General features: G+C 56.0%; 1 protein-coding gene across 5 annotated transcripts in view; it reads left to right on the forward strand.

The window, feature by feature from the left end:
* Positions 1-23,845, forward strand: part of DNM2 (dynamin 2) — a 40,212-nt gene that overhangs the window by 9,354 nt on the left and 7,013 nt on the right. For 2 of the 5 annotated variants that reach the window (XM_062598505.1, XM_062598500.1), the window contains exons 2-16: positions 280-353; positions 3,483-3,632; positions 3,980-4,183; positions 4,535-4,633; positions 4,931-5,091; positions 5,349-5,491; positions 5,865-6,000; positions 6,683-6,750; positions 7,970-8,108; positions 10,868-10,954; positions 11,283-11,353; positions 13,655-13,706; positions 14,482-14,493; positions 20,289-20,402; positions 23,733-23,842. In XM_062598505.1, coding sequence (XP_062454489.1) covers positions 280-353; positions 3,483-3,632; positions 3,980-4,183; positions 4,535-4,633; positions 4,931-5,091; positions 5,349-5,491; positions 5,865-6,000; positions 6,683-6,750; positions 7,970-8,108; positions 10,868-10,954; positions 11,283-11,353; positions 13,655-13,706; positions 14,482-14,493; positions 20,289-20,402; positions 23,733-23,842 — 1,620 coding nt within the window. Of the gene's footprint in view, positions 1-279; positions 354-3,482; positions 3,633-3,979; positions 4,184-4,534; positions 4,634-4,930; positions 5,092-5,348; positions 5,492-5,864; positions 6,001-6,682; positions 6,751-7,969; positions 8,109-10,077; positions 10,217-10,867; positions 10,955-11,282; positions 11,354-13,654; positions 13,707-14,481; positions 14,494-20,288; positions 20,403-23,732; positions 23,843-23,845 lie in introns of all 5 variants that reach the window. The other 3 variants (XM_062598501.1, XM_062598503.1, XM_062598504.1) reach the window with 3 other exon arrangements.

Here is a 23,845-nt window from a genome sequence, read left to right on the forward strand (position 1 = left end):
GACAGAAGGACGGCCTCGTGACCGGGACGAATCCCGGGAGAACAGCATTCCTGTCGTGCCGTGGGTGTTTGTGAGCGGGGACAAATCGTTTACCTCCCTCCCAGCTGTGGATGCAGAGGAGGAACCTGCCCTGCTTAGGACCGAGGCGCGTTCGAGGCCCTGCACAGCCGCCTCGCGCTGCCTGTTGTTTCTCTGCTGCTGTGACTGACTCAGTACAGTATTACCTGCTTGCTCATTTAGCCACCTGAGCGAACATGTGTCTTTTTTGATTCCTTGCAGGGACTTCCTTCCCCGAGGCTCTGGAATCGTCACTCGACGGCCTCTCATCCTTCAGCTGATCTTCTCCAAGACAGGTATGATCTAGCTAGTCCAGCCGAGAGCAGCTGTCCAGCTCCTTGCTCAGAGGCGGGAGAGATCTTTTGCGGCGTTGAAACACTTCACTGGCAAATACTGCTCCATATACCCTCTAGACTGGAACTACTGCCGGCATTTGTGTGCAAGTCTCTTGCAGATTTGCCATTTAACAAGTTTATGAATATTTAGGTAACAGTTCTGGTTCTTTTGAATGTTCCTAGAACAGGATTTTGACTGCTGGAAATCAAACGTGCTCTTCAAGATGAAAGCTACCCTGGAAGTGGGAAAGGAGCTAGGAGGCTTGTTTTCTGTAGTTTGGCACTAATGCTGTCATTTCAGTGTAGGTCTAATTGAGAGAATGTGCCAGCAGTGTGGTTTGCTGGGTGGGAGCCATCAACGCTGAAGTGATTTGCCGTAACAGTGTGCTGCTTTCGCTGCACATGTTTCATCTTCCAAATGGCATTTTTTTTGAGGCTCATTTTGAATATGTGCTGTCCTTTACTCTGAAAATTTACTGTCTGGTATGCAGGAGATCGCTGCAGATGATTCTGATAATCTTTTCTTCCCCAAATGTGTTAAGACCTGAGTCAAACTACAGTACCTTAAAAAAAAAAAAAGAAAAAGAAAGAAAGAAAAAAGAAAGATAATTCTCTTTAGATGCATTGTATTAGCACAAAAGAGAGAAAAGGTATCTACAAAACCACAGTGGAAATGGGTAAAGAGCATTAGCTGAAACACTGACACTTTTAAGTCCTTTCTTTTGTTCCCTTCCAGTAGAAAATTTCTGGTCTCCCGAAGATGTAATTATTCTGACTATGAGGGAGACTTGACTTGTGCAGAAGTATTTGCAGCTCTGACAGCTGCTAATAAAAGCATGCCTGCCTACTTGCTTCCCCATCGCGCTATGACTCAGTTCCGTTTTGCAGTGTGATATGGAAGAGTTGTGAAATTGGCCTTTGCACTGGTTCACCTATCTTCACGCCCCGCAAAAAATGCCAAGGAGCTGGAAGCAAACCACAGCAACAACCCACTTTCCCAAACAGGCACACCTTAAAAATTCCAGGAAACTGATCTCTGGGGGAGATTTCTTTTATTACGTTTCTCTGAAGGAAATATGTACGATTTACTTGTGTGATCTTCTTCCTCGGAGGCTTGAGCGTCCTATTGTTTGTGCAACTGATTGGGCAAATCATTGCTGTTGCTCTGCTGTTCAAAACCGCAGCCGAGCAGTCTGTACAGTCGCTCTTTGTGGCCTCCCTTTGCATTTATTCAATGGGCCATTTCTTAAATAACTTTTTCTTTCTAGTATGCAGAACATATGAAGAGATTGCAAAATGTCGGATGTAGCCCTCGCAGGATAAGATGTCAACAGTTGCTTAAACCAGTAGGAGTAGAAAGGTGATGGCAGGATTGGCATTTCCCTGCCTTGTCCCACCCACACTTTAGTGTTGTTCAAGAAAGGAAGTGAGTGGCACCATCCTTACAGACCGTCCTCTTCCTGGGGCAAGCGGCGGTCACTGATCTATTAAAATCCTTTGAAAGGGGCAGATTTGGAGCCGTTTCAAGTAGCCAGGGAGTCTTTATCCGGCCGATTGTAGAGGAAGCGCTGTGCCTCTTACCCCTCACCTTTCTGCTGAGTTTTCCAAGTCTCCTCAAAGCGTCTCTTGAACTAGCAGGTTGCGAGACCCTTCTCAGAAAATCTCAGATACCTGATAGTGCCTCCAGTGGGAGGCCAAGCTTATCGTGATGACCTTTGCTTCCCACTCATGAGAACAACACTGCTGACTTAGTTTCAGATCAACAGGCCTGAGGGGTGAAAAGAAGTAGATGCTGCAAGCTCTCCTGACAATGGGGCTGCTTCAGTTGAAGATCAGGTGCGAAGGCCTTGAATCGGTTCTGTCGTTTTGAGTGTAAATGCTTTCCTGGGCTTCTGGTACGGGTTGGATCCAGGCCCTTTGGCACCTTGCAGGAACCGTTGTGAGCAGATGGGTGGTTCAGAGAGACAGAGCTCCCTGCTCAGGATTCCCGGACTTGTACCGTGGCCCAGAAGCAGCAGCTCTTTTCAGGCCGATTCTCTTCTGAGGCATCTTCCCACCGAGGAGCTGGGGCTGAGTTAATGTTTATCTCCTGGCACTGCTACTTGGACTTGGAGAGGAGTTCCTAGGGTCAGGCATTTCTCTGCACTGCTAGTGCCTGCAGCTCTGCTGGGCTTGTTAGCTCCAGTGTGGAGTGAAATGAAATGATAAATCTCGGGAGTAAACAAGTAAATAAAGCAGAGCTCTCGGCACAGGTGGAGGGGAGCTGCGGTTCCTCCTTGGCAGGGGGCTGGGGAATGACTCCTCACCAACGGGGCAGTCGTGCCCCAGTCACACCGCAGCGGGGATAACGCGAGGACGAGGGCCCAGGTCTCCAGCACCTGCGTGTCTCCGAGAGCCAGCTGGAGCCCTGCTGCCAGCACTGGGGGGTGCTGCCCTGCCTCCTAGGCGCACCAGCACTCAGAGCATCTTGGCAGCTGAAGACTCGGACCTTTCTTCAGCATTCGGAGTCCCAGCAATAAAATGTTAAAAAGCAATCAGCAGGGGCTGAAAGGCAAACAGGCCTGGGTGAAAACAAACACGGCCATTCTGACGTTGAGGTTCACTAGCTGGAGCCAGCGTAGGCTGGCTGCCAGCATCTCACCCAAGGGCAGTTTCTTTTTGGCAGGGAAAGTGTAACTTGAAGTCCACATCAAAGCAGCTGCTGCCAGTGCAGAGGCAGCAGGCAAAGTGTCGGCTTGCTCAGCCTGAGTCTGCTGGCCTCCATTGTCCCGTTCTTCCCTCCTCAGCCAGAGGAGGCTGCTAGGCCAAGTTTGTTTGGGGCTGCTGCCAGTCAGGAGGCTGAACACAACCAGGTTAATCCCTGGGCAAGCCCGTGGTGCCTTTCTGGGGCACCGTTTCTGCGTGGTTGCTGGGGCAGATTCAAGCTGGCTGCTCTGGTGTTGCACAGAAATGAATGTCTGGCTCTGCTTCATGGTGTAGAGAATTTATAAAACAGTTGAATCTCGGCATGTGTCTTACTGGGCTGGGCTTGAGATAGGAGCCAAATTCTCCACTCATTTTTTGTGTGTGTATGTGGGTTATCTCTCTCAGAATATGCTGAATTTTTGCACTGCAAGTCCAAAAAGTTCACGGATTTTGACGAGGTGCGGCAGGAAATCGAAGCAGAAACGGACAGGGTCACCGGAACGAACAAAGGCATCTCTCCTATCCCCATCAACCTTCGCGTCTATTCGCCGCACGGTGAGCGAGGTGTTTTTCTGCCTTAGGGCTCTGCACACAGGCCCTAGCATTTGTTAATACGCCTAGTGAAAAAAGACAAGCGGGCGTTTGCATACATAGCAGCTATGGGTTTTACCCCGCTCTGTGTCCTAACATGCAAAAAGTGGCCATTGTGCACATCTAGCCTGTCTTATCCCAGCCTGGGGACATGTGGCTGCCATCTGAGCAAATACAGCATCAACGCTCCTTCAGAGGGACTTGCAAGGGTGGCAGAAGCATGGATCCAGAGCTGAAGAGACAGCTGAAGCTCCATTTGCTCCCAACTCCAGACCTCTGACCCCAAACTCATGCGGTCTCTGTCCTTTCAGTGCTGAACCTGACTCTGATTGACCTCCCGGGTATCACCAAAGTGCCAGTGGGGGACCAACCTCAAGACATTGAGTACCAGATCAAAGACATGATCATGCAGTTCATAAGCAGGGAGAGCAGCTTGATCCTCGCTGTGACGCCAGCCAACATGGATCTGGCCAATTCAGATGCGCTCAAGATGGCAAAAGAAGTTGATCCTCAAGGTAAGACAGACGCATATTGCTGCCTGTCTCTGTCCCTGCAGTTGTTCTGAGCCCTGCAGCAGCATGGTGGTGTGTGGGTTTGAGTGGCCCAGGTATCGAGTCGTAAAGTCTAAAACTGCTGTCACAGGAGAGCGTCAGAAACCCGTTACACCGTTTTGCAACCAAATGTGGTTCTCATCTCTCCTCCTCTCACAGAGGACTTCTGGTCCTCTGATGGCTGAGAAAGTGTCAGCAGTTCCAGTCCTTAACTGGCGAGTTCGTACTCGTTTTGGTTACGCACCTGCATGCCTCTTTTCAATACCTTCTCTGAAATAAGACTGATCGTTTGCTTTTTTTGTGTGGCTGCCTCAGGCTTGCGGACAATTGGAGTGATCACCAAGTTGGATCTGATGGATGAAGGCACAGATGCCAGGGATGTGCTGGAGAACAAGCTGCTTCCTTTACGAAGAGGTATAATGAACTTTGAAGGCTTTGTGTTGCCCCATATCGTCCCCGCCATGACCTTGCTACACCCTCATCTTTCATACAGAGAGGGTGGCATTTCAGAGCGAGTTGAAGGGCAACTCCTGTGCAGTCTGTTATCTCTGAACGAGGTCTGCAGGGGAGCCCAGACCCTTCTTGCTGAAGGTGTTGCACTCTGAGGAAAGCAAAGTTGCCACAGATGGCAATTCAGAGAATCGCAGAGCCCTGCTCGGACAGCTCTTGGCTGGGTCTGTCCGTAGCAAGAGCCAATGTGTCCTGTTGCAGGCTACATCGGTGTCGTTAACCGGAGCCAGAAGGACATTGATGGTAAGAAGGACATTAGGGCAGCACTGGCAGCAGAACGGAAGTTCTTCCTTTCTCACCCGGCTTACAGGCACATGGCAGACCGGATGGGCACCCCACACTTGCAGAAGGTCCTTAACCAGGTAGGCTGAACTGCAGGTGCTGTGACAAAGCTCTGTGCTTGGTTTGCTGGCAATTTAGTGTTGTATAGAGGGAAGAGCTTTTCTGCCATGCCAGGGCCTTGGGCGAGTTTCTGCTTCTGTTTGTGGAGAGTAAAAGCTGCGCTGCTTCCTGAATGTTTTTTTGCTGATAGTGTTTGTTGCTGATGGAAGAGGGGAATTCCTGCAGGCAGTCTGCAGGCAGGTGGACTGCTGCACTCACTTTTCCAATTCTTTTGTAGCAACTGACCAACCACATTCGGGAGACGCTGCCTTCGTTGCGCAGCAAACTTCAGAGTCAGCTGCTGTCCCTGGAGAAGGAGGTTGAGGAGTACAAGAATTTCCGCCCTGATGACCCCACGCGAAAAACCAAAGCTTTGTTACAGTAGGTCTCTCCCACTCAATACTTCGATCCTGGTGCCTCACCTGGCAAAGGAGGCTTAAAGTTACCTCGATCTTCATGGAAGGCTCGTTTGTCTCGGCTAGTGGCCCCTTGCAAGGAAATGCCCGATGCCCAGAGCAATCCTGTCAGTAGAAACAAGTGGTGCTAATGGAAGGCCTTGCCAATTCTAGCAGCACTAAGGTGGCACCTGGAAGCCATTCTGTGCCCTCCAGCACTGATCTCACAGGGGATTTGGAGAATCTTTACGTGGCCCTGGTGGCGTGTTGCTGACTGTAGTAGACAGCCTGGATGGCTGTCCGTCCTGTCGTCTGTTGTAGTCAGCTGCTACCTTTATAATCCTGCTGCTTCTCCACAGAATGGTCCAGCAGTTTGGTGTGGACTTCGAGAAGCGGATTGAAGGTTCTGGAGACCAGGTGGACACACTCGAACTCTCCGGGGGTGCCAGAATCAATCGCATTTTCCATGAGCGGTTTCCTTTTGAGCTTGTGAAGGTAAAGCTGTCCTGGGGACGCTTGTTCTGCATAAATAGCGTTTGGTAGACTCTCTGTCCCTGCACAAAGCAGAATGTGATTGGTTTTCTGCCTGCTGCTAGTTAGAAGGGGCATGTTTGCTCTGCGTGCTTGTTTCTTAAACCTGACCTGATGCCGGTGATGAGCTGAACTCCCTCTCGCCCAGCCATGCCCTGCAATGTGCTGCTGGAGCTGAAGCCGTTCTCTTCTCCGCATCCCAAGGTGCTTGCAGAAGGAAGGGATGTTTTCTTAGAACCTCACTTCTGTGTTTTAGTAGATGAAGCAGGCTGATGTTTCTGGATGGTGATGCCCAACCTCTAGTTTAAGTGTTAGTCCTGCAAGAAGGATGTTTTAGAGTAAGGAGCACAATGCCAAAATGAGAAGTTGTCTGCCTGTTGGGTGCTAGCAAGATCTGTCAGAATTTGAGATGGTTAAACCACACGCACGGGGAGCGAGCCAATCTCTTAGAGACAGAGAGCAGCTTCTCTTAACCTGACTGTAAGGTGCCTAACAGGCTGATGGCAATAACGGCTTCAGACCGGCACCTGCCTGCCTCTTGTGATGGTGTAAGAGAATGGCTGAAGTGAGCACCTGCTTGCACACCTATGTTGTTACCAGAAGCTGCTCGCTGTAAAATCTGATTGTGGTTTTCTTCCCTACCTAGATGGAGTTCGACGAGAAGGATTTGAGACGAGAAATAAGCTATGCAATTAAAAACATCCACGGTGTGAGGCAAGTATCGGAGCAGTGCAGTAGCGGATCCTGTTTTCCTTAGGGTAGATCAGTAAGCCTGGTCCGTGTGGTACGTGCGATCGGAATATCCCTGCCGAGCGAGGGGCGATACATGTCACTGTCAATTCATTGTCCAGTGTCTGGCGGAGACCAGCATTTGCTGAGAATAGACACTCCATGTTGGGATCTTTTAGAGGGAATTAAAGGGGTAACTTAACGGTCCTGCTGATTTTTGCTTCATGTAGTTTCCCCCCCGCTCTGTCACTTCGGCAGAGCGTTAGCAGAGACAGGCAAGCCCTCCTCCTTTAGGGCCCAGGGACAGCTGGAACACAGATGCTGCTTCGTGCTGATCTAGAAAGGTTCCCCTTATGCCCTCAGTTCAGACACTGAGATAGTTTTTCTCTTCCCTCTTTTATTTCCTCAAGCAGGGGAAGAAATAACCTTGAGAGAGATTTGGGAAACATGAGTTAAACCTCCTGGCTAAAAGAATAAGGATCCAGGCTCTGGCTGTAGGTGTGTGCCCTGGGGACCAGAGTTGTCTCGTTTGGAAGTAGCTCACCTTGTGTGGAAGCTGCTCAGCCCACGCGGTGCAGAACTCTTGGGTGCCTGGAGCCTGGCAGCACTGAACCAGGAGCATAGGAGAGGAGTTGCTTTAGATACAAGTCCTCCCCTTGAGGCACCTGCTCTCCTTTGGCCTGCTGTCACGATGGGGAAAGAAATCTAACGTTTCCTTTCTTTGCCTGATTACTCTCCCCAGGAGTCATTTGACCTGCTCTTGGTGTATCCCTGTTCCCTAAACGCTGCTGTAAAGGCCGCTTCCCACCTGCTTACGGTGTCAGTGCGCCTGGTAGTCTGGGCTATCGCTCCCGTTCGTGGAGGGAGCAGCGCCCTAATTTGAGGTGTTCCCACCCCGCGACTGCAGAGAGCAGGGCCCGTGGCCCGCGAAAGGGGCAGGTGGAGGTGTCAGCCCTGCGCCCTCGGCCGTGCTGTGCAAGCCCCAGCTGAGGGTGGTGGAGCAGCGGGGTTCAGCGACGCCGCGGATCCAGGAACGGGACGGTCCCAGCTTGTGGCCTGCCTGTCCGGGGAGGGAGTTGCTCTCCAGGGTGGTGCTGCTGCTCTCTCGTCAGGGTGCAGCCGATCGCCTCTAAACCTGATCACCCATTTTGTTTTTTTCTCTGCCATGTCTCTGCCCTCTCGCCCCGCGTGTGGACTCCTGTAGGACGGGGCTCTTCACCCCAGACTTGGCATTCGAGGCCATTGTGAAAAAGCAGGTGGTGAAGCTGAAAGAGCCTTGTCTGAAGTGTGTCGACCTCGTTATTCAGGAGTTAATCAATACAGTTAGACAGTGTACCAGTAAGGTATTGAACTGGCTGGAGGCAATCCAGCCTCTTCCTACCAGCGGGATGGGGAAGCAGGAGTGATGCTCTAACCTGCCTGCTTTGCCTGGTTTCGCCTCCAAAAAAAAAGAAACAAAATCTGGGAGCTCCCTAAGCAAATTGAGTGTTTCTGACCTTTGATGCATCTCCTAACCCAGAGCCCTGCCCCTTTCCTCCAGCCGAGAGCTTCCTCTGGTCAAAATTGCGCTATCTGCGCCAGAGCGGGGACGCGACCGAGCCCTGGGGATGACTCCGTGGCCCTGGGCTCGCCTGGAGGCTCGCGCGGAGCCGCTGAGGCCTCGCAGGCGGCGCGATGGACAGAGCCGGGAGTTCTGCTCCCGTCCCTGCCCCGGCCTTCTGGGCGACGCTCGGCAGGACCCACCCTCGTGGGGTGGCACGGCTCTTGCGCAGACAGGCTCTCGGGGCCCCGAGAGCCAGCCCGGGCTGCGGCGCATGGTGGCGGGTCGGAAGGGACGCTGCCGAGGTTTTGTTCCTGGTGCGAGGCGTGAGCCAGGCAGGTGGGCAGGCTATTCTTGCACCCCGGTACCTCTCTTAGCACGTGTCTCCTCAAGCTGCAGTTTAAACTGCTGCTTCGCTGCACTCTGGGAACCCGTGGGGAATGGAAGGAAAAGCTGGGAGCGGCAGTTCCAGCAAACAGCCTTCTATCTTGCTTAGACTCTATAGTTCAATGTCTGCAATTAACCAGCTGCTTGATAACAAGCACATTTCCATTTCAAAAGGTTTCCCCCATCATCATTGTTCTTGGAGTGTTAATTACCCTGAAGCTGTGTGATGGCCCTGGACGAACAGGCCGCTTCCGTATTTAATAACTGGCTTCTGAGGGTGACTGTCTTTTAACCTCATTCTTGTAGAAACAAAAGAAATGCATTAAAAGAGAACAGGAGAAAGAGCTCCTGTTTTCTTCTTGCAATGTTTATATTCCCCCTCCCCACCCCCAAAAAATATAATAAAGAAAGATTTTGACTACATACAGGGACCAGGCGAGAAAGAGAAGGTCACTGTGGTGTTGGCTACCCAGAGTGCTTTCGCGGAGCAGAGCAGTTTAAACGCTCATCTGGTTCTGTCAGTGGTAGGACCTGCGGGGGTTGGTTTGCGGGTCAGGAGCTCTGCGCTCTTTTGTGCTCAGTGTGGTTTATTGTGATCTGGGTAATGTGAAGAAGCCGGCGCTTACTGCTGAAATTCCTTCGGTGCCAGGTTAGACGGGACAAAAAGAGGAATCCTCAGGGAATCCGTCAGCCGGAAGGGTAATAGGGAGGAGAGATGTTGCAAGCAAGCCGCCCTGCTGACCGAGGGACAAGGCTTTGCCTGCACAGGGCTCAGGTGGATGCGTGCTAGGACGATGTCTCGGGTTAGCGAGTGCTGCTTCTGCCAGAGCAAGAGGTTAGTCCTCCTCCAGGCAGCTGTGGAGCGGACCTCACCAGTCGCAAACAGACGGAGGGAGGCTCCTACCCGAAAGAGGACTTCAAATTCAGTTTGCTAGAGCTGGATCTTAAGTGGTCCAGACTCAAGAGAGTCGAGGAGGCTTCCAGGGCTCTTCCCACGCTCGGGGTAACGCCGCCCTCCCAGACGCACTGGGGCAAAGCGGACGCGAGGCATCCGCAGATCAGCACGTTCAGCACTGCTGCAAAGCCGTCTCCAGACCAGCGGGGCAGGATGTGTTTGTGGGCCTGCAGCTGCGAATTTGTGTCCCTGCTCAGACTGGTTGGACGGGAGACGAAAGGAAGCTGAGGGGATTACCTGAGCTGGTTGCAGAACAGCTCCAAGGGGTCCGAAGGAATTTCACCAGGCAGGCACTGTAGCTTTTTCCTTTGCATGTTACTAACCTTAAAAAATTTTTTTTAATCTCATTTTTCTTTTCTTTCTGTCTTTGTTGCTATTTTTCCCTCTGCACTCCACTTGGTGTTTCGCTCTCGCTCTCTGCATGATGCAGGACGGGGCTCTTCACGCCCGACATGGCCTTTGAAGCCATAGTGAAAAAACAGATTGTAAAGCTTAAAGAGCCCAGTTTGAAGTGTGTTGATCTGGTGGTCTCAGAGCTGGCCACAGTCATTAAAAAGTGTGCTGAAAAGGTAATGGGTCTTAATTCATCCCTCTTTGTCTAATCTGAACATCTGGAATATATTTGCTCTCAGGACCCAGCCAACCAAAGTGAGTTTGACAGCACGGTTGCTGCTAATCTGGGGGGACGCTGCATCCTTCTGACACCTGCACACTTGCTGGCAGTGCCAGCAAACACAGTCGTAGCATTAACTTGGCTTCACGGCACGGGTCCTGCCGAGACATATTGCACAGGTGTTTGCTCGCCCCCTTGTAACAGTACAGGCTAAAAATGCTGCTAGCGTAGCTGAGGCCTTGCATTGCCGAGAACCCGTCTCCTTTGCCTTGCTTAGCGGTAGCTCGCGCTTCGTGCCTTGAAAATCTGGATCTGCTTAGCCCTGAGCCCGAGGGTGGGAAGAGAAACTTGATGCGTATGATGAGCATGCTTCTAATGCCCCAGGAAGGGCATTCTGCTGTCTTGTCGGATCTAGTGAAGAGAATCAACTCTGTTGCTCTTTCCATCTCTGAGCCCCAGTTGTGTCCTCCAGGCAGAACTGGGGCTCGGTCCCTTCTGTCTCTGCGTTTGTGAGTGTATTTTGTGGCTAGCTTTCTGTGATAAGCGCTGGAGGCTGCCGCGGTCTGATCAGCAGCGGTTTTCCCTGGCCTTCTCCCTTTCTTTTCAGCTTGGTTCCTACCCCCGGTTACGAGAGGAGACGGAGAGGATTGTTACCACTCACATCAGGGAACGGGAAGGCAAAACGAAGGACCAGGTGAGCACCTTCCCAGGCTTGCACATACCTAGAAAGCTAGGAGAAAGCGGAGCTTTTTAGTGCTTCTCCTCTCTGAGGACAAAGCAAATCCTGCCTGTGCGCTCAGCCCGCGGTCGGACTGGCCACCCGGCTGCTCCCGCTTGCAATCCCAAAGCTCCCTCTCGCGGCAGCAACGCAGAGTGCTGGAGATCTGGCTTCTCCATGCGGGCCCGGGCGGCCCCTGAGCTCGGCAACGTCCCTTGGGGCTCTGTGGTGACTCTGAGCATTGCTAGAGCAGGAGGTGGCCAGCTGTTCCTGTGGGACTCCTAACCTGTGAATCTCTTTCCAGATTCTTCTGCTGATTGACATTGAGCTCTCCTACATCAACACTAACCACGAAGACTTTATCGGGTTTGCCAAGTAGGTAACTGGTCAGTGGGGTGGGGTTTTTGTCAAACTTTTTATAAATGAAGTTAACAGTCCTGTCCCTAGTTTGCAGATGAGGTGTGCGGGATGTTAAATTACCCTTTTGGGGTCACAACTGGTGGAAGAGTCTCCCAAGAGCCAGCATTATCCACCAAAACAGTGTCAGTGTCTGCTGCGCCTGGGTTCAAACAATTCTGGATGCCTATGAGATTTGCACAGGAGCTCCACTTCTTTGCTTGCCACCTGGTCTAGTCTTTAAGGGCCGGAAGATCTGAGCTGCCCCACATCTTTCCTTTGCTTCAGATATTAGCCTGAAGCAGGGTTTGTTAACACTGCTTGTTATGGCAGAATGCATGAAAAACTGGAGTCAGATTGTTTAGTCCCGTACTGATGAACTAGAACTGCTTAGGGCCTTCTCACAGGAGTGCTTGCGATGAAGTCAAGTAGTCAAGGCTGTCACCACCCTTTAGCTGAGGTGGGGATTTTCCATGCCCCCGGCCGCACTGAGGGAAAGTGAAATGACTCTGTGTGTCCCAGTGGAGCTGCTGTCCCTGGGCTGGAGCGGGAATGTCTCCACGTTCTTCGAGCTCATCCCCCGTAATCATCTGCCCAAGCAGGCAGGACCAGGAACAGAGAAGGGCTGGGGGGGGGGGGGGAGGTTTCCCTTCTGTCAGTCTGTCTGTCTTCAACTTTGACTCTTTGCCTGAGGACATCAGGCTCACGTGTGTTTTCCGTGAGCCCATCCCTAACTCTGTGATAACCTTTTGGAGCTGCCAAGAGATCTAGCTCAAGTGTTCTGCAAAGAAAGAGCAAAGCATGCAGCTCTGCCCTGGGCTAGTCACATTGTTTGTAGTGCCAGTCAAAGCCTGCACTGCTTCCTTCTCTTTAAATTCACTTACTCTTCCTCTGTTTTCTTTTTCTCCCCTCTTTTTTTATGTCTCTGCTTTTCACATTCATTCGCAGTTCCTTCCTCTTCTCCTAATCTCTCCTATTTTTCCTTTGAACCATCTCACTCTTTCTTCTGGACTCCTCTGAAACTCTCCCACTCCCCAGCTGTTACACTGAGCAGCACTTGACGACAGGGTGGGTACCTGCCGAAACAGTATGTACCGAGTGACCGGGAGAGCCCTGCTTGCACCTTCCCCTCCCCGCAGGCTGAAGGGGTGTTTGATAGAGGTGGCGAGGCCTCCGCCAGGCTGAGCTTTGGAAGTGCTCCCGCAGTGACGTTCAGCAAAGCGAGAGCTTCTCTCATCCCGGATGAGAGCAGAGCTGTTGCGCTGGGTCAGACCAGGCATCGGGCTCGCTTGGTGTTCGGCCTCACACCGGGCAGGGGTTTAGAGAGCAGTGTGAGGAACTGAGCAGGTAAAGAGCGATCTTCCCTCAGTCCACGCTCCCAAATTCCCTCAGGTGGCAGATTAGGGACATCCTGGGCTGTAGGGACGGTGGCTGCTGTGAACGTGGTTCTGCAGTGACCTCCCACAGAGAAACGACCCCATTTTTTGCTTGTAAACTGCTTCTCTGTGGGATGTCCTGCCGTAATTCTAACTGTTTTCATGGATTTTGTTCCTGCTCCTGACTAACGGTTACGTCCTGCACCTCGCCCCGCGTCTCTTTGGTTGCTCAGGAGAGACAGGTAGCTTTCCCTCTGGTGCAGGTATGCTCTTTTCCAACCTGGGGGGGACTAGGAGGCTGCAGGTGTTTCTGGAGACTAGTCCTTCTGGTTATCTGCCTTCTGGTGGCAGGGAGAGTTGGGTATATCAGCTTGGCTGGGTTGGTGAGTTCAACTCCCTGAACTCTCTGTGGCCTTTTGAATTAGCAAACACTGCTGATCTGCTTGGTTTCTCCTCCTCTGCAAGTTGTAACTTTGTCCCTGTGGAACATGTGGGGAGTATAAATGACCCATGTGCCTGGAGATAAGGACTGTAAGGAAGGAGATAAAGCTGTCCAGGTTGGAAAGCCCCATACGCGTCCCATGGTACTGCTCTCGTGTACATTCAGTCTTGGACAAAACTCTGGAAAGGTGTCTGGCTGCATTGCAGTGCACAATAACGATAAGGAATAATAAGTAGTCTGGGTGCTCTTGTCCGAATTCAAGGTGATGGGCTACCCCCAAAGGACTCAGCTCTTCCTTACAGCACTCCTCATGGCCCCGGTGGGAAGCGTGTTACCTCCAGGGTCGACGTAGCCCGTAGACAAACAGCGTGGCTCAGTCTCTGTGGCTGCGTGGGCCCTGAGCGCTTGCCGTTTGCTTGGCGTTCTCTGCGTAAAGCTGTGTGTGTTCTGTTCTTATTCCAGTGCACAGCAGAGGAACACCCAGACGAACAAGAAGAGAGCCATCCCGAATCAGGTATAGCCTGGCAACTCTGCGGTCTCCCTCATAGCTTGGGGCAGAGGTAGCTGTCTAGGCTTGGATCCCGCTCCAACCGTGCTTCAGAGCAACCCAAGAGCTGCGTTCTGCAGTTCAGAAAGCTGCATTCAGGTCGATCCACAAACTCCCTCCTTGAGAGAAAGAGATATTTGACACTGGGGTTGCAGACAGGAAACAGAACTCTGACTCATGGGGTGGGAGCATTCGCTCCAGAGAAGCTAAAAGTCTAAAAGTAATGGGATTGGGACAGCTGGAGGAGCCCTGTGTCCTCAGACGTGGGCAAGTCTGGGCAGGGGCCAGCGTAACGTCCTGGTCCCGGCCCCTTTATTTATCGCAAACTAGCTGTTTGGGGAGGGGGCAGAGGGAGCGGGGACCAAGACTAGCACAGGGACGTTCCTGGCAGCCGTGTCGGCCTCAGTTCTGTCTCGCCATGCAGCCTTCCAGTTCTGAGAGGGGCGTTCGCTATCTAGTGTGCATGACTGAGAGCAGGATTGGAAATGCCCCCTTGCATGGTGTTAGGTCTTGCAGTACGTAATACAGACATTGCCTCTTGTTTGGAAAGATTGTAATGAAATATTAACACTGTAAAATTATAATTAATAGCATGTAACTGTTTTTCTCTTGCTGTTTTTCTGCTTTTTCCTACCATTTTTTGTGCTTCCTGCTCTCTTCTTCTTCCATCACTTCGTTTTTCTTCACTGTTCTATCTCCTCGTCCTGCTTTTTTTCCCCCCTTTAATTTTGCGCACCTAAAGGGTGAGATACTGGTAAGTACCCATATAGTGTGATAGTGCTGATAGACAACACCCAGTGATGGATGTGACCCTGCCAGAAGGAACTTCCAATGTCAAAATAGCACCTCTTGCCTCACAGAATTGAGTACGCTGACAGCAGAGGAAGAACAGGATTCCTGGAGCAGAGTTACTGGGTTTATGGGCTTAGTCTAGGGATGTAAACTCCCTCTGTTCCCTTTATCTCCCCACGTGGTCTCTTCCCATGGCCCCAGCACCATCCTCACGAGCTGAGAAAAAGGGCTTAGGGCTCCCACCGTAAACGGGGGCACAGCAAAACTGCTGTTTGGCATCTGTGTACTTGCTGGGAACAAGTATAGGAAGAGTCGGGTGCTGGGGTTCAGGGTTTAGGCATGGGCTGTGCTGGGCACAGGGATCCAGAACCTCGGCGCTGGTGGGTTTGACAGGACTGGACCCTGCTAGCGCAGAACCTCCCGCAGCCGTCGTGGGACGTGGTTCCCGTTGAGCTGCAGCACGGGCTTGAGCGAGGCGAGTGCTCCGGCGGGGAGCTCCGTCCGCGTGGCCGGTGGCTTGGGCACGCGCAGCGGGGATGAACCCGCTCCCCTGTTGGCAGCAGCCGCTGCCGGTGGGGGCGGGGAGGCCTGTTATTCCTCCTGCTCGTTTCCCAGCTGCCTTTTGGGCTTATGAGGTTGGGCCCCAAGTGCACCCAGGAGCCGGCCACCGCGTCAGAGCGCTGCGCGGCTGGTGTAAAAACCCTGTGAGGTCTCTAGCAGGAAGCCGTCTTCTTCCTGGGTGCCCACCAGACATCACTAGCGGTTGTCCTGGTGGCAGGGAGGGGGCAAACCTTGGGTAACCCATCTGCTTCTTTAAACCTCATCATGCAGCCAGCAAAGACAGCTTTTCCTTCAAGCGAACTCACTTCTGAGGAGGCAGAAGGCAATGTTTCCGCCAAACGGAAAAGTTTCAGTTTTGGTGGCCGAGCAACACCCTCTGGAGGCGGTGGGGTGGGTGGAGGGGCCCTGATCCCACTGCTCCGGGCTTGGAGTTCACCTTCACATGTGCAGTCCAAGAAAATGGAAGTGTCTGATGCAGAAGCAGTCTCCAAACCCCTGGCTGGTGCTTTCCTTCAAAGAGCCTCCCATCTCCTCGCGGAGAGAGTGCAGGTATTGCCTCAGTCCATGGGCGACTGCCCCCACGCTCGGTCCCTGGCCAAGCGTCCGAATCCCTCGCTGGCGGAGGAAGCGAGGGTACCGCTTCCGAGGAAGATGATTCGGCTCCGGCCGATTCGGGTTGGCGCTGGGCTGGTAGGTGAAGCAAGGGCGGCTGGATTACCCGGCAGACGGAGTTCCCCAGAGCCAGGTATCTTTCTTACCTGCTGCTTTTTAACCAGTTGAACAGAGACCTGTGAAAAAGTGTCTGCATCTCAGGCACAATATGCTTTCTGGTCTCAAAAGTGAGTCTTACGAGGCCTCTCTAACTCGGTTACAGCGAAAAGAGTAGTAAGAGGGAGGCAGTGCTGGTGAGGCAGTCGCCCTGCCGTAGCGCAGGCAGCGCCTGGCCCGCTCTTCCCAGGGAAGTTTATACGTTCTGCTCCGTGCAACCTCCAGCCACGCGCACAGAGACCTCAGACTGTTGCTCTGACGGTCTTTGAGGGCCCCGTGCCTTTTCCCATCTCTCCCAAGTGTTCAGACACTTCCATTTTCTTTTAGCACCATCCAGATGTTTCTGCAAAACAAAGGAGTCCTCCCAGGGGCCTCTCGGCTGCCTCCCACACGATGATTAGCTCTGTGCAAGGCTACTCGTCCATCACTGGCTGTGGGAACGTGATTGTGCCGGGCGACGGGAAGGTGGAGATCTGACAATTAAGGACTCGAGGCACCAGCCCCACGACGGGCTGCTTCCGATTCGGAACCGGGCAAAGCCGGAGGCTGTCGCTGCGCTCCGGAGCGCCTCTGCAGGGCCAGCTTGCCTGGGCTGCGAGCCCTAAAACCATCGAGATGCTCTCGCTCATATCAGTCAATCTTAAAGGAACTTTCTTTTGGGCTCTCTGCTGTGCTGCTCGGTGCCACGCAGTCTGGCTCGGCCTCCCTCTCTCCTCCTCCTTGACCTGGGTTACGTGTGCTTCACGTGTTTGCGGTTAGAGTAAGAGGTGTCCCAGGTCCTGCCACGCGCCATTGCGCAACTGGGATGTCTCTGGCTCTGGAGGGTGCCCTCCCCTCCGTTACCCTTTACCTAAAGAAATCCAATCTTGGCTTTTTCTTCTTCTTCTTCTTTTTTTTTTTTTTTTAGTCCTACAGATCCCTCTCTGCTACAGCCTTGGCCCTCTTCCCCCGTGCCGTAAAGGCAGAGTGAGTCCCTGTTCCCTGTGATTCCCCCTGCAGCTGCCCCGAACCTGCCAGAGCCTCGGACCTGGCTCCCAGGACTGCAGCTTGCTTTGCTGCTGACCCTTTTCCCCATGCCCCTTCCTTGGCTCTCATCCTCTCATCTGCTCTGTGCCACCCTCCTGCTTTGTTCCTTTAAAACCAAACTCAGCTCCAATTCAGATTTTTTTTTTTAATGTGAATTGGGGCCTCACACGCATGAGAGCCCAGAGAGAGCGAATCAGAAGGTGAAATGTTTAAATGGACGACTTCTGCCACCTTAATCTCAGGGCTCCTTCCTTCCCCTCGCCAGAGAATCTGTATGAGTTAAGTCTTAGCTCTAGCTGCCTGCACCCGCCAGAGCACCGAGCTTTGTGTGCGTGTAACAGCCGGGATTTTGTTGTGGCTTTTACGTTGGCGGCCACCTGAGCAGTCTGAAAACGAGAGTGGCCCTGGCGTGATCCCTCGGCAGGTTCCCCCAGCAGAGCACAGGAAACCCGCGGCGTGAAAGGGCTGACGGGCTCCTCGCGCACCGGCTCACGGCTTCTGAGGCCGAGGTTGGAGCCCTGCCTGGGTCTCCTAGTCGCAGCTGCTCACGGGTGGTTCCCGTACAAGCCATAACAAACTCCCAAACTACCTCGTGTCTAACTCTTCTCTGCCTCTCCACGACGGTTGTTTGTTTGCCTCCGATCCATGCTTCGGACTGGCTCGAATCAGCCCCCCTCAGCGTGCGGTGCCTTTCCCCTGTCTGCTCGCTGCTAACCTGTGTGGTGGTACTAACGCCTGTGAAGCACTGGGGTAGAAGGGCCGCGGCCGGCGGGCGCCCGCGGTGCCGGCACGCGGAGGCTGGCGGCCGAGGGCTCCCCGAAGGCCGCCAAAGGCGATCTCGGCCGCGGGCTTTGCAGAGCTGCCGTCGACGCTCTCGGGAGATCGTCGTGTCCCGACGTGCGTGGCTGTTCGTGCTGTTGAACGCAGGATGTTAGGGCGTTGTAGCACCTCTGAGCTTGGCCGGGCTCTCTCTGAACGTGTCGGATGTGCTGGTCCCTCAGGAGCCGGGGCTTGGCGGACAGTCCTCTTTCAGCGCTGGTTTCTGGAAGCGGTCGCTTTTGCCGTTGATCGCATGGCAGCTCCTGCCCCGGGGCGATTTGACTCTGGCCAGATTTCCTCTTCGGAGCAGACAGCTTCCTGACATCTGGGTCACCTCGCTGCCTCGAGAGGAGGCTCTGTGCTAGGCGGGGTGACGTGGCAGAAAGCCGGGCTCGGAGGGCCTCCGCTGCCACGTCTACCTGGGAGCATGTCGTTTGCAAACAGATGGGCATCAGCTGGAAGAGCAGCACGATCTCGCGGCGGAGCGTCGGCTCTCGTCAGCTGCTGTAGGAGCCCTGCAGTAAGACCGCAGGGGTGATGGCTGGAGGAAGGCAGCTCCGCTACGGCCCCAGCGGGCAGAGAGGCTCGCAGCTCGGTCTGAAGGCGTCTGCTGTCGTCCTGGGGCCTGTAACAAGCGGCGGCGACCTTCCTTTTAGTACAGGAACAACGGGGGAAACCCCAGTGGGCCGAGAGTAGTCTCGTCTTCGTTTGACATGCTAGAAAACTCCCAGCCTGTCCCAAATATCCGAAGCTGAGGGAAGTAGATCTGCCGCCGCTGTGGCGAGGGGCCCTCGGGAGCGCGCGGGACGGTCCGGGCCGCTCTGCCTGGCCGAGCAGCGTGCTGCCCGGCGGCCCCAGGCGCTCGTCTCCGCACAGGCCCTGGGTTGTCAGCGTTAGAGGCCGGGAGTGATTCCAGCTTTAGCACGTCTTTGTTGCCCGCTCTCGCGGCTGCGAGCGGTTTTTGGTAAGTGACAGTGTTTTCCAGCAGGCAGGCCTTGAGGGATTGCAGCAGGGATTCTGCTGTGGCTAAGGCGCGTCGAGCGGCCGTAGCCACCAAGTTGTTCTACAAGGGCTGTTCCCCTTGAGGAAATTGTTACAGGAGGGGTCTCAGTGGTGTCAGTGCAGCGTGCCCCTCTTGCTCTGATGGTGCAAAGTCGGGTGCCCGACAGCCCGGCGAGGGCTCGTGTCGTGTCGCCGGTGCAGGAGCCCCGTTACCGCGTGTCTGCAGCAGGCCCGCAGCCCCCGGGGCCGCGCGGACTGCGGCTGTCGAGCCCGGCTGCCGGCTCACGTGAGCCTTTCTCGCCGCCGGCGCTGGGAGAGAGCGTGCCTGCCGGGACGGCGCGGCGACGGAGAGGGGCTGCAGGCGGGCCGTCTGCTCCCCGGGCTCGCTTACCACCAGGAACGCCTCCGCCTGCCTCGGAGAAGCCGGCCGCGGCGCGGACCCCCGGACAGCGCAGCGCTCCTTTGTCGTGCCGTGAAAAACCGCCGCTTGCTACGTAAGGCTTTGGCAACGCCGCTTCGGCACGCTGCTGCCCCGCTGCTGTCGGCTACTGTCACGTGTTGCATGTTAGACCCCTCCGCGGGGCTGCGAGGGAGCCGGCCGCGAGGAGCACGGCGCTCGGGAAGACCGGCCGCCTAGGCCAGCCGACGAGAAGGCGGGGGAGCCGCCGCCGAGCGCGCAGGCTGATGCGGGGTTGGGAGCACCGCGCGAGGTGGGGAGTGGGTTTGGGCAGGAAACACGAGGTTCGCCAGGTCTGACTAGGCTGGGGGACGTCCTGGCCGTACTCAGCGAGGGCACGTGGTCACGGAGACTCTGAGCAGAACAGGGAAGGGGAGGACGAGTTACGGGGCTGGGCAAGCTGGCAGACGCTGCTGCGAACGTGCCCTGCTGATTAGGCTTGTTCAGTTTCCTGAGACCTTTCTGGTCCTGCTAGTAGGCAGCATGGGAGCAGCTTTGAAGCAGCCAGGATGAAGGCCTAGATCCGCCTTCCCTCCAGGACGCTGTGAGGTTTCAGCGTGCCCGCGCCGCGTGTGCCAGCGGGGTTGCTGGGCCGCAGTGCCGCAGCCGATCTGCAGGACAGACGAGCCAGAGCCTCTGTTCGGGGTTCCCCAAAGCCGCCCTCTGCTTTTCTGGATTTCACGGTCTAACTGGAGGCGCGACGGAGATGGTGGCGCCCCTGGTCCTCTTAAAGACGAGATGTGCTCCGAGCTGCTGCCTACCTTACCCCTTTGGGGCGTTGGGAGCTTTCGCTCTTCGTTAGCTCTGGCTGGCTAATGGGACAGCACCAGCAGCGAGGGACAAGGGATCACTGCTTTTCTCGCCCGGGGACCTGGGGAGCTCTAGACATCGCTCCACATGCTGGTAGCTTCTGTGTGCGATGGGGCCTAGAAATCTGCCTGGTTAAGGGTCTTCTGCTGAGGCTAGGGCTTTCTGTGATGGGTTAGGTGGACTCCTGGGCTCAGGAGCACTTCCCCTTGCTCTCCGTCTGGGGAATTCCCCTGGAGACTCCACAGTCACCCGTAACCTCTTCTTCCTCCCTCCCCTCCTCCCTCCGTTTCCCCCCCACGCTCCTTTCTCTCCAGGTGATCCGCAGGGGCTGGCTGACCATTAACAACATCAGCATCATGAAGGGAGGCTCCAAGGAGTACTGGTTTGTGCTGACGGCTGAGTCGTTGTCCTGGTACAAGGACGAGGAGGTAGGTGCAGGGGGGAAGGACGGGTTTCGGGGGGGGTGGGCTCTGCCGTTTGTGAATCTCGAGCTGTTGCGTGAGAAGAGCCCTGCCTGGAGTCTGCAGCTGTGGTGGGAATAAGATGCATTTCTCCCAGCAGTGATCCCAGCCCTTTTTCCTAGAGTGAAAGAACGTGCTGCCTGTAGTTGAGATACTTGTGTTGAGGGCGGGAGAAACCTGAGAATTAGCCCCAGGGTCTGAGTCTGGTCATCTCCTGGTGTGCAGGAGTGTGGGCCTCCTCTGGAGGGTGCCCTTCGGGCGCCGAGCTCCATCCTAGCCAGCAAATTCCATGTCTCCAGACACTCCCCCGGACCTCCCGATTGTGTAAACACAGATAAACCGAGAGATACTGGCAAGTGGGGGTCGTACAAGATCCAGCTGCCTGCGCCTGCCGGAGCCCTGGGGTGGCCCCGCAGCTCAGGCACCCTCTGGGCCCTGCCTGTTTTGGGAAGGATTTTTTTAATTTGTGGTTGAACTGTTGCTGCAAGATCTGCCACACCTCAAGCGGCAAGAAAGAGCAGGACAAGTTTAGCCGAGTCCATTAGTGCCCTGAGGACCCTATAGGCACTGGCTGTACCGGTGGGCTTGCGCCACGGGTGCCCCCGTGCTAACGCCCGCCGCCTCCGTGACCACCCTCCGCCCAAGCAGCGGATCGGGGCTGAAATCAAATCCAGGAGGAGGGTTTCTTACAGCCCAGGTTTAACCGTCCGGGCGCAGGGCCGGGCGAAGCCGGGGAGCAACGCGGGTGGAGTGGCTTCCTCCGAGCGAACGTGGTCGGAGAGAAGCTACCTCGGTTCTGTCTCGGGGCGAGGAAAGCCGCCGGCACTGGCTTGGCTCTGAGTAAAGAGCAGCTTTCCCCTCCGTCGCAGACCCCGTGGGACGGTCGGTTTATTGCCCCCAGCCCGAGGCCCCTCGCCTTCCGCGGTGGGCTCGCCACGCTCTTCTTGCGTTGTGCGTCGCCCCTGAACCTTGCACGGTCGCAGCGTCCGCTCGGGCAGGGGCTGCTGACGGGGTTAAAGCCCAGGCGCTGGGGTGGAGCTGCTGCGGTCCGGGATGTGGCCACCGCTAGCGGGAAAAGGCTCGAAGTTCAGAGGGAAACGCGATCTGGGCCGGGCAGGAGCTGGCCGCGGCCTGTGCCGCCCTCGCAGCCGAGAGGGCTCGCGCGGTTTCGTCCCCGCTGCCCTGCTCCGTTCCTCGTGGCCCCGGGAGGATTTGTCCCGTCCCAGGGCACCGAGGGATGAGGCTTCGGGAGGGTTGCCCGGTGTCCGGGAAGGGGCAGCCCCCGGCTGCTCGGAGCCGCCGGCGGAGCCGGCATCTCTTCCGAGCGCGGCTCCTTGGCATCTCGGCCACGGCCGCTTTCAGATTTCAGATTTTCCAGCGTTTCCGCCCCCGCAGTCTGAAACGCGGCTGGTGATCTCGCCTTTCCCCTTACGTCACCGGCCTCCCGGCCAGACGCTGCGGGCAGAGGGGGCTGGGAGCAGCCGAGAGGGGCGAAACAGGGCCCGGGGACCGCGGGAGCCGAGCACACGCGGGGCAGAAACAGGAGACACGTAGAGAACTTTATTTGCAGCGGGACGGCAGCCCCCGCGGCGCGCCGGCGAAGCCCGGGCCGCCTTTGTTCGGCGCGTTATCTTCCGAGCAGGCTGCGGGACTGCCGGCTCCCCTCGAGCGCCGCTGCGAACTTAATTTGCCTCTTTTCCCCTGCCGCCTCCCCCCTCCCCCCCCCCCCAGAAGCCCCCTTAAAGGCTGCAAGCGAAGGCAGCGCGTCGAGGGGATAAACCCGCGGCGCGGCGGCCCGTTTCCGGCGCGGGGGCCGCTCGGGGGGCGCTCGCCCGGCCCCTCCGCTCCGAGTAATGAGAACCAGCCGCTGCCTGTGAATGGGGCTCTGTTCAGAGCGCTCCCTGCCCCCCCGGCCGCCCCTCCGCACGCAGCTTCTCGGCCGGGCGCCCCGCGGGGAAGGGCCGATGCCCCGGGCGAGCGTCCCGGCTCAGGGGCGCGTGGGCCGAGGGGGGCTGCACGCGGCCCCCGCGGTCGCCCCGTTTTGCCCGGCCCCTTCCAGCAATTCCGGGAAAAAGGCGCCGCGCGGACGAGCCCGAGAGCGAAGCGAGCGGGTCCCCCCGGGAAGGGCTGGGTCCGCCGGAGCCCCCCCCTTACCTGCGGCTGCTCGGGCGCTGCGCGGGCGCTGCTCTGCCAAACCCGATCTAACCAATGTGCAGACTACTGTACAACTTTATACCCTCCTGAACAGGTAGTCTGAACACTGGGCAGGCTGGGCTGGATCCGTCTCCGACTTCCCGGGGCATCCGCGGGGCGTCTCTCCCCCTCCCGGGGTTTTTTTAACAAGGAGAGGAGCCGATCGGCGAAAGGAAACTGCTTTGTCTCTTCTGACGTGGCAAAGTCTGCAACCGAATCCAGTCTGGAAAAAAGTTGTGGGTTTTTCAGGAAATCATGAGGAGGAGTGTGGGGCGGCGGTGGAGGGGGGCGCTGGGGGAAGGGTTTCGGTTCGCGGCCTCTCTACAAAGGCGAACGTCACTTTTGGGACCGTGTGCGCAGCATCTGGAGACAAAGCGGAGCTGGAGTTGTTATAAACAATTCCAGATGTGGCGTTTCGGCGGCGAGACGGCCGCGCCGCTCGGCCGGGGTGGCCCCTCGGCGGGGCCGCGTCGCGGCCTCCCGGACGAGCGGCGGCCTTCGTGCCAGACGGCGAGGCCCGGCTCCTCGCGCCGCCCCCGCCGGCACGGGCGGATTCCCCGGGGGGCTGCCAGGGCGCGAGCAGGGCTGCAGCAGGGCAGAGTCCCGGCGGCACCAAAGCCCCTTCCCGGGCGGCTTCTTTCCTAGCGCCACTGGACGCTCCCAGTGCTGGCGAGAAGGCGAGGAAATCCGGGAGCTAGATCGGTACCCAACGCGGCGGTCCGGTCCGCGGCGTCCTTGCAGCAGAGCCGCGAGCGTGGCCTGTCCGCAGCTAGGGAGCTGCTAATTCGGGGGAAGGAGGGAGGTTTCCCGGTGGAGCGAAGGAGCGTTGCTCCGTCCCGGGCGACGCTCTCGGCTCCCGCCAGCGGTCTCGTGCCTGGGTCCGCTGGGCAGCTCTGCGAGCCGAGCTGCAAAGCCCGTTTGCTCTTGGGAGGCCTCCTCGGCTGAGGATTTGAGGAAATCACCAGCCCCTCCGTCGTGGGAGCTAACTCCGAGCCCTGAGCGGGTTCCTGGAGGGTGTCGGAGGAAGGCTGGAGAAGGGGCTTAGTGAAGCGCCCGTGTGCTTGCTCACTCTCATCCTTGTCTTCCCTCGTGTCCTCTCTTCAGGAGAAGGAGAAGAAATACATGTTGCCTTTGGATAATTTAAAAATCAGGGATGTGGAGAAGGGATTTATGTCCAATAAACACGTCTTTGCCATCTTCAACACAGAGCAAAGGTA

The sequence above is a fragment of the Rhea pennata genome, chromosome 33 (genome assembly GCF_028389875.1).
Source record: "Rhea pennata isolate bPtePen1 chromosome 33, bPtePen1.pri, whole genome shotgun sequence".
Lineage (NCBI taxonomy): Eukaryota > Metazoa > Chordata > Aves > Rheiformes > Rheidae > Rhea > Rhea pennata.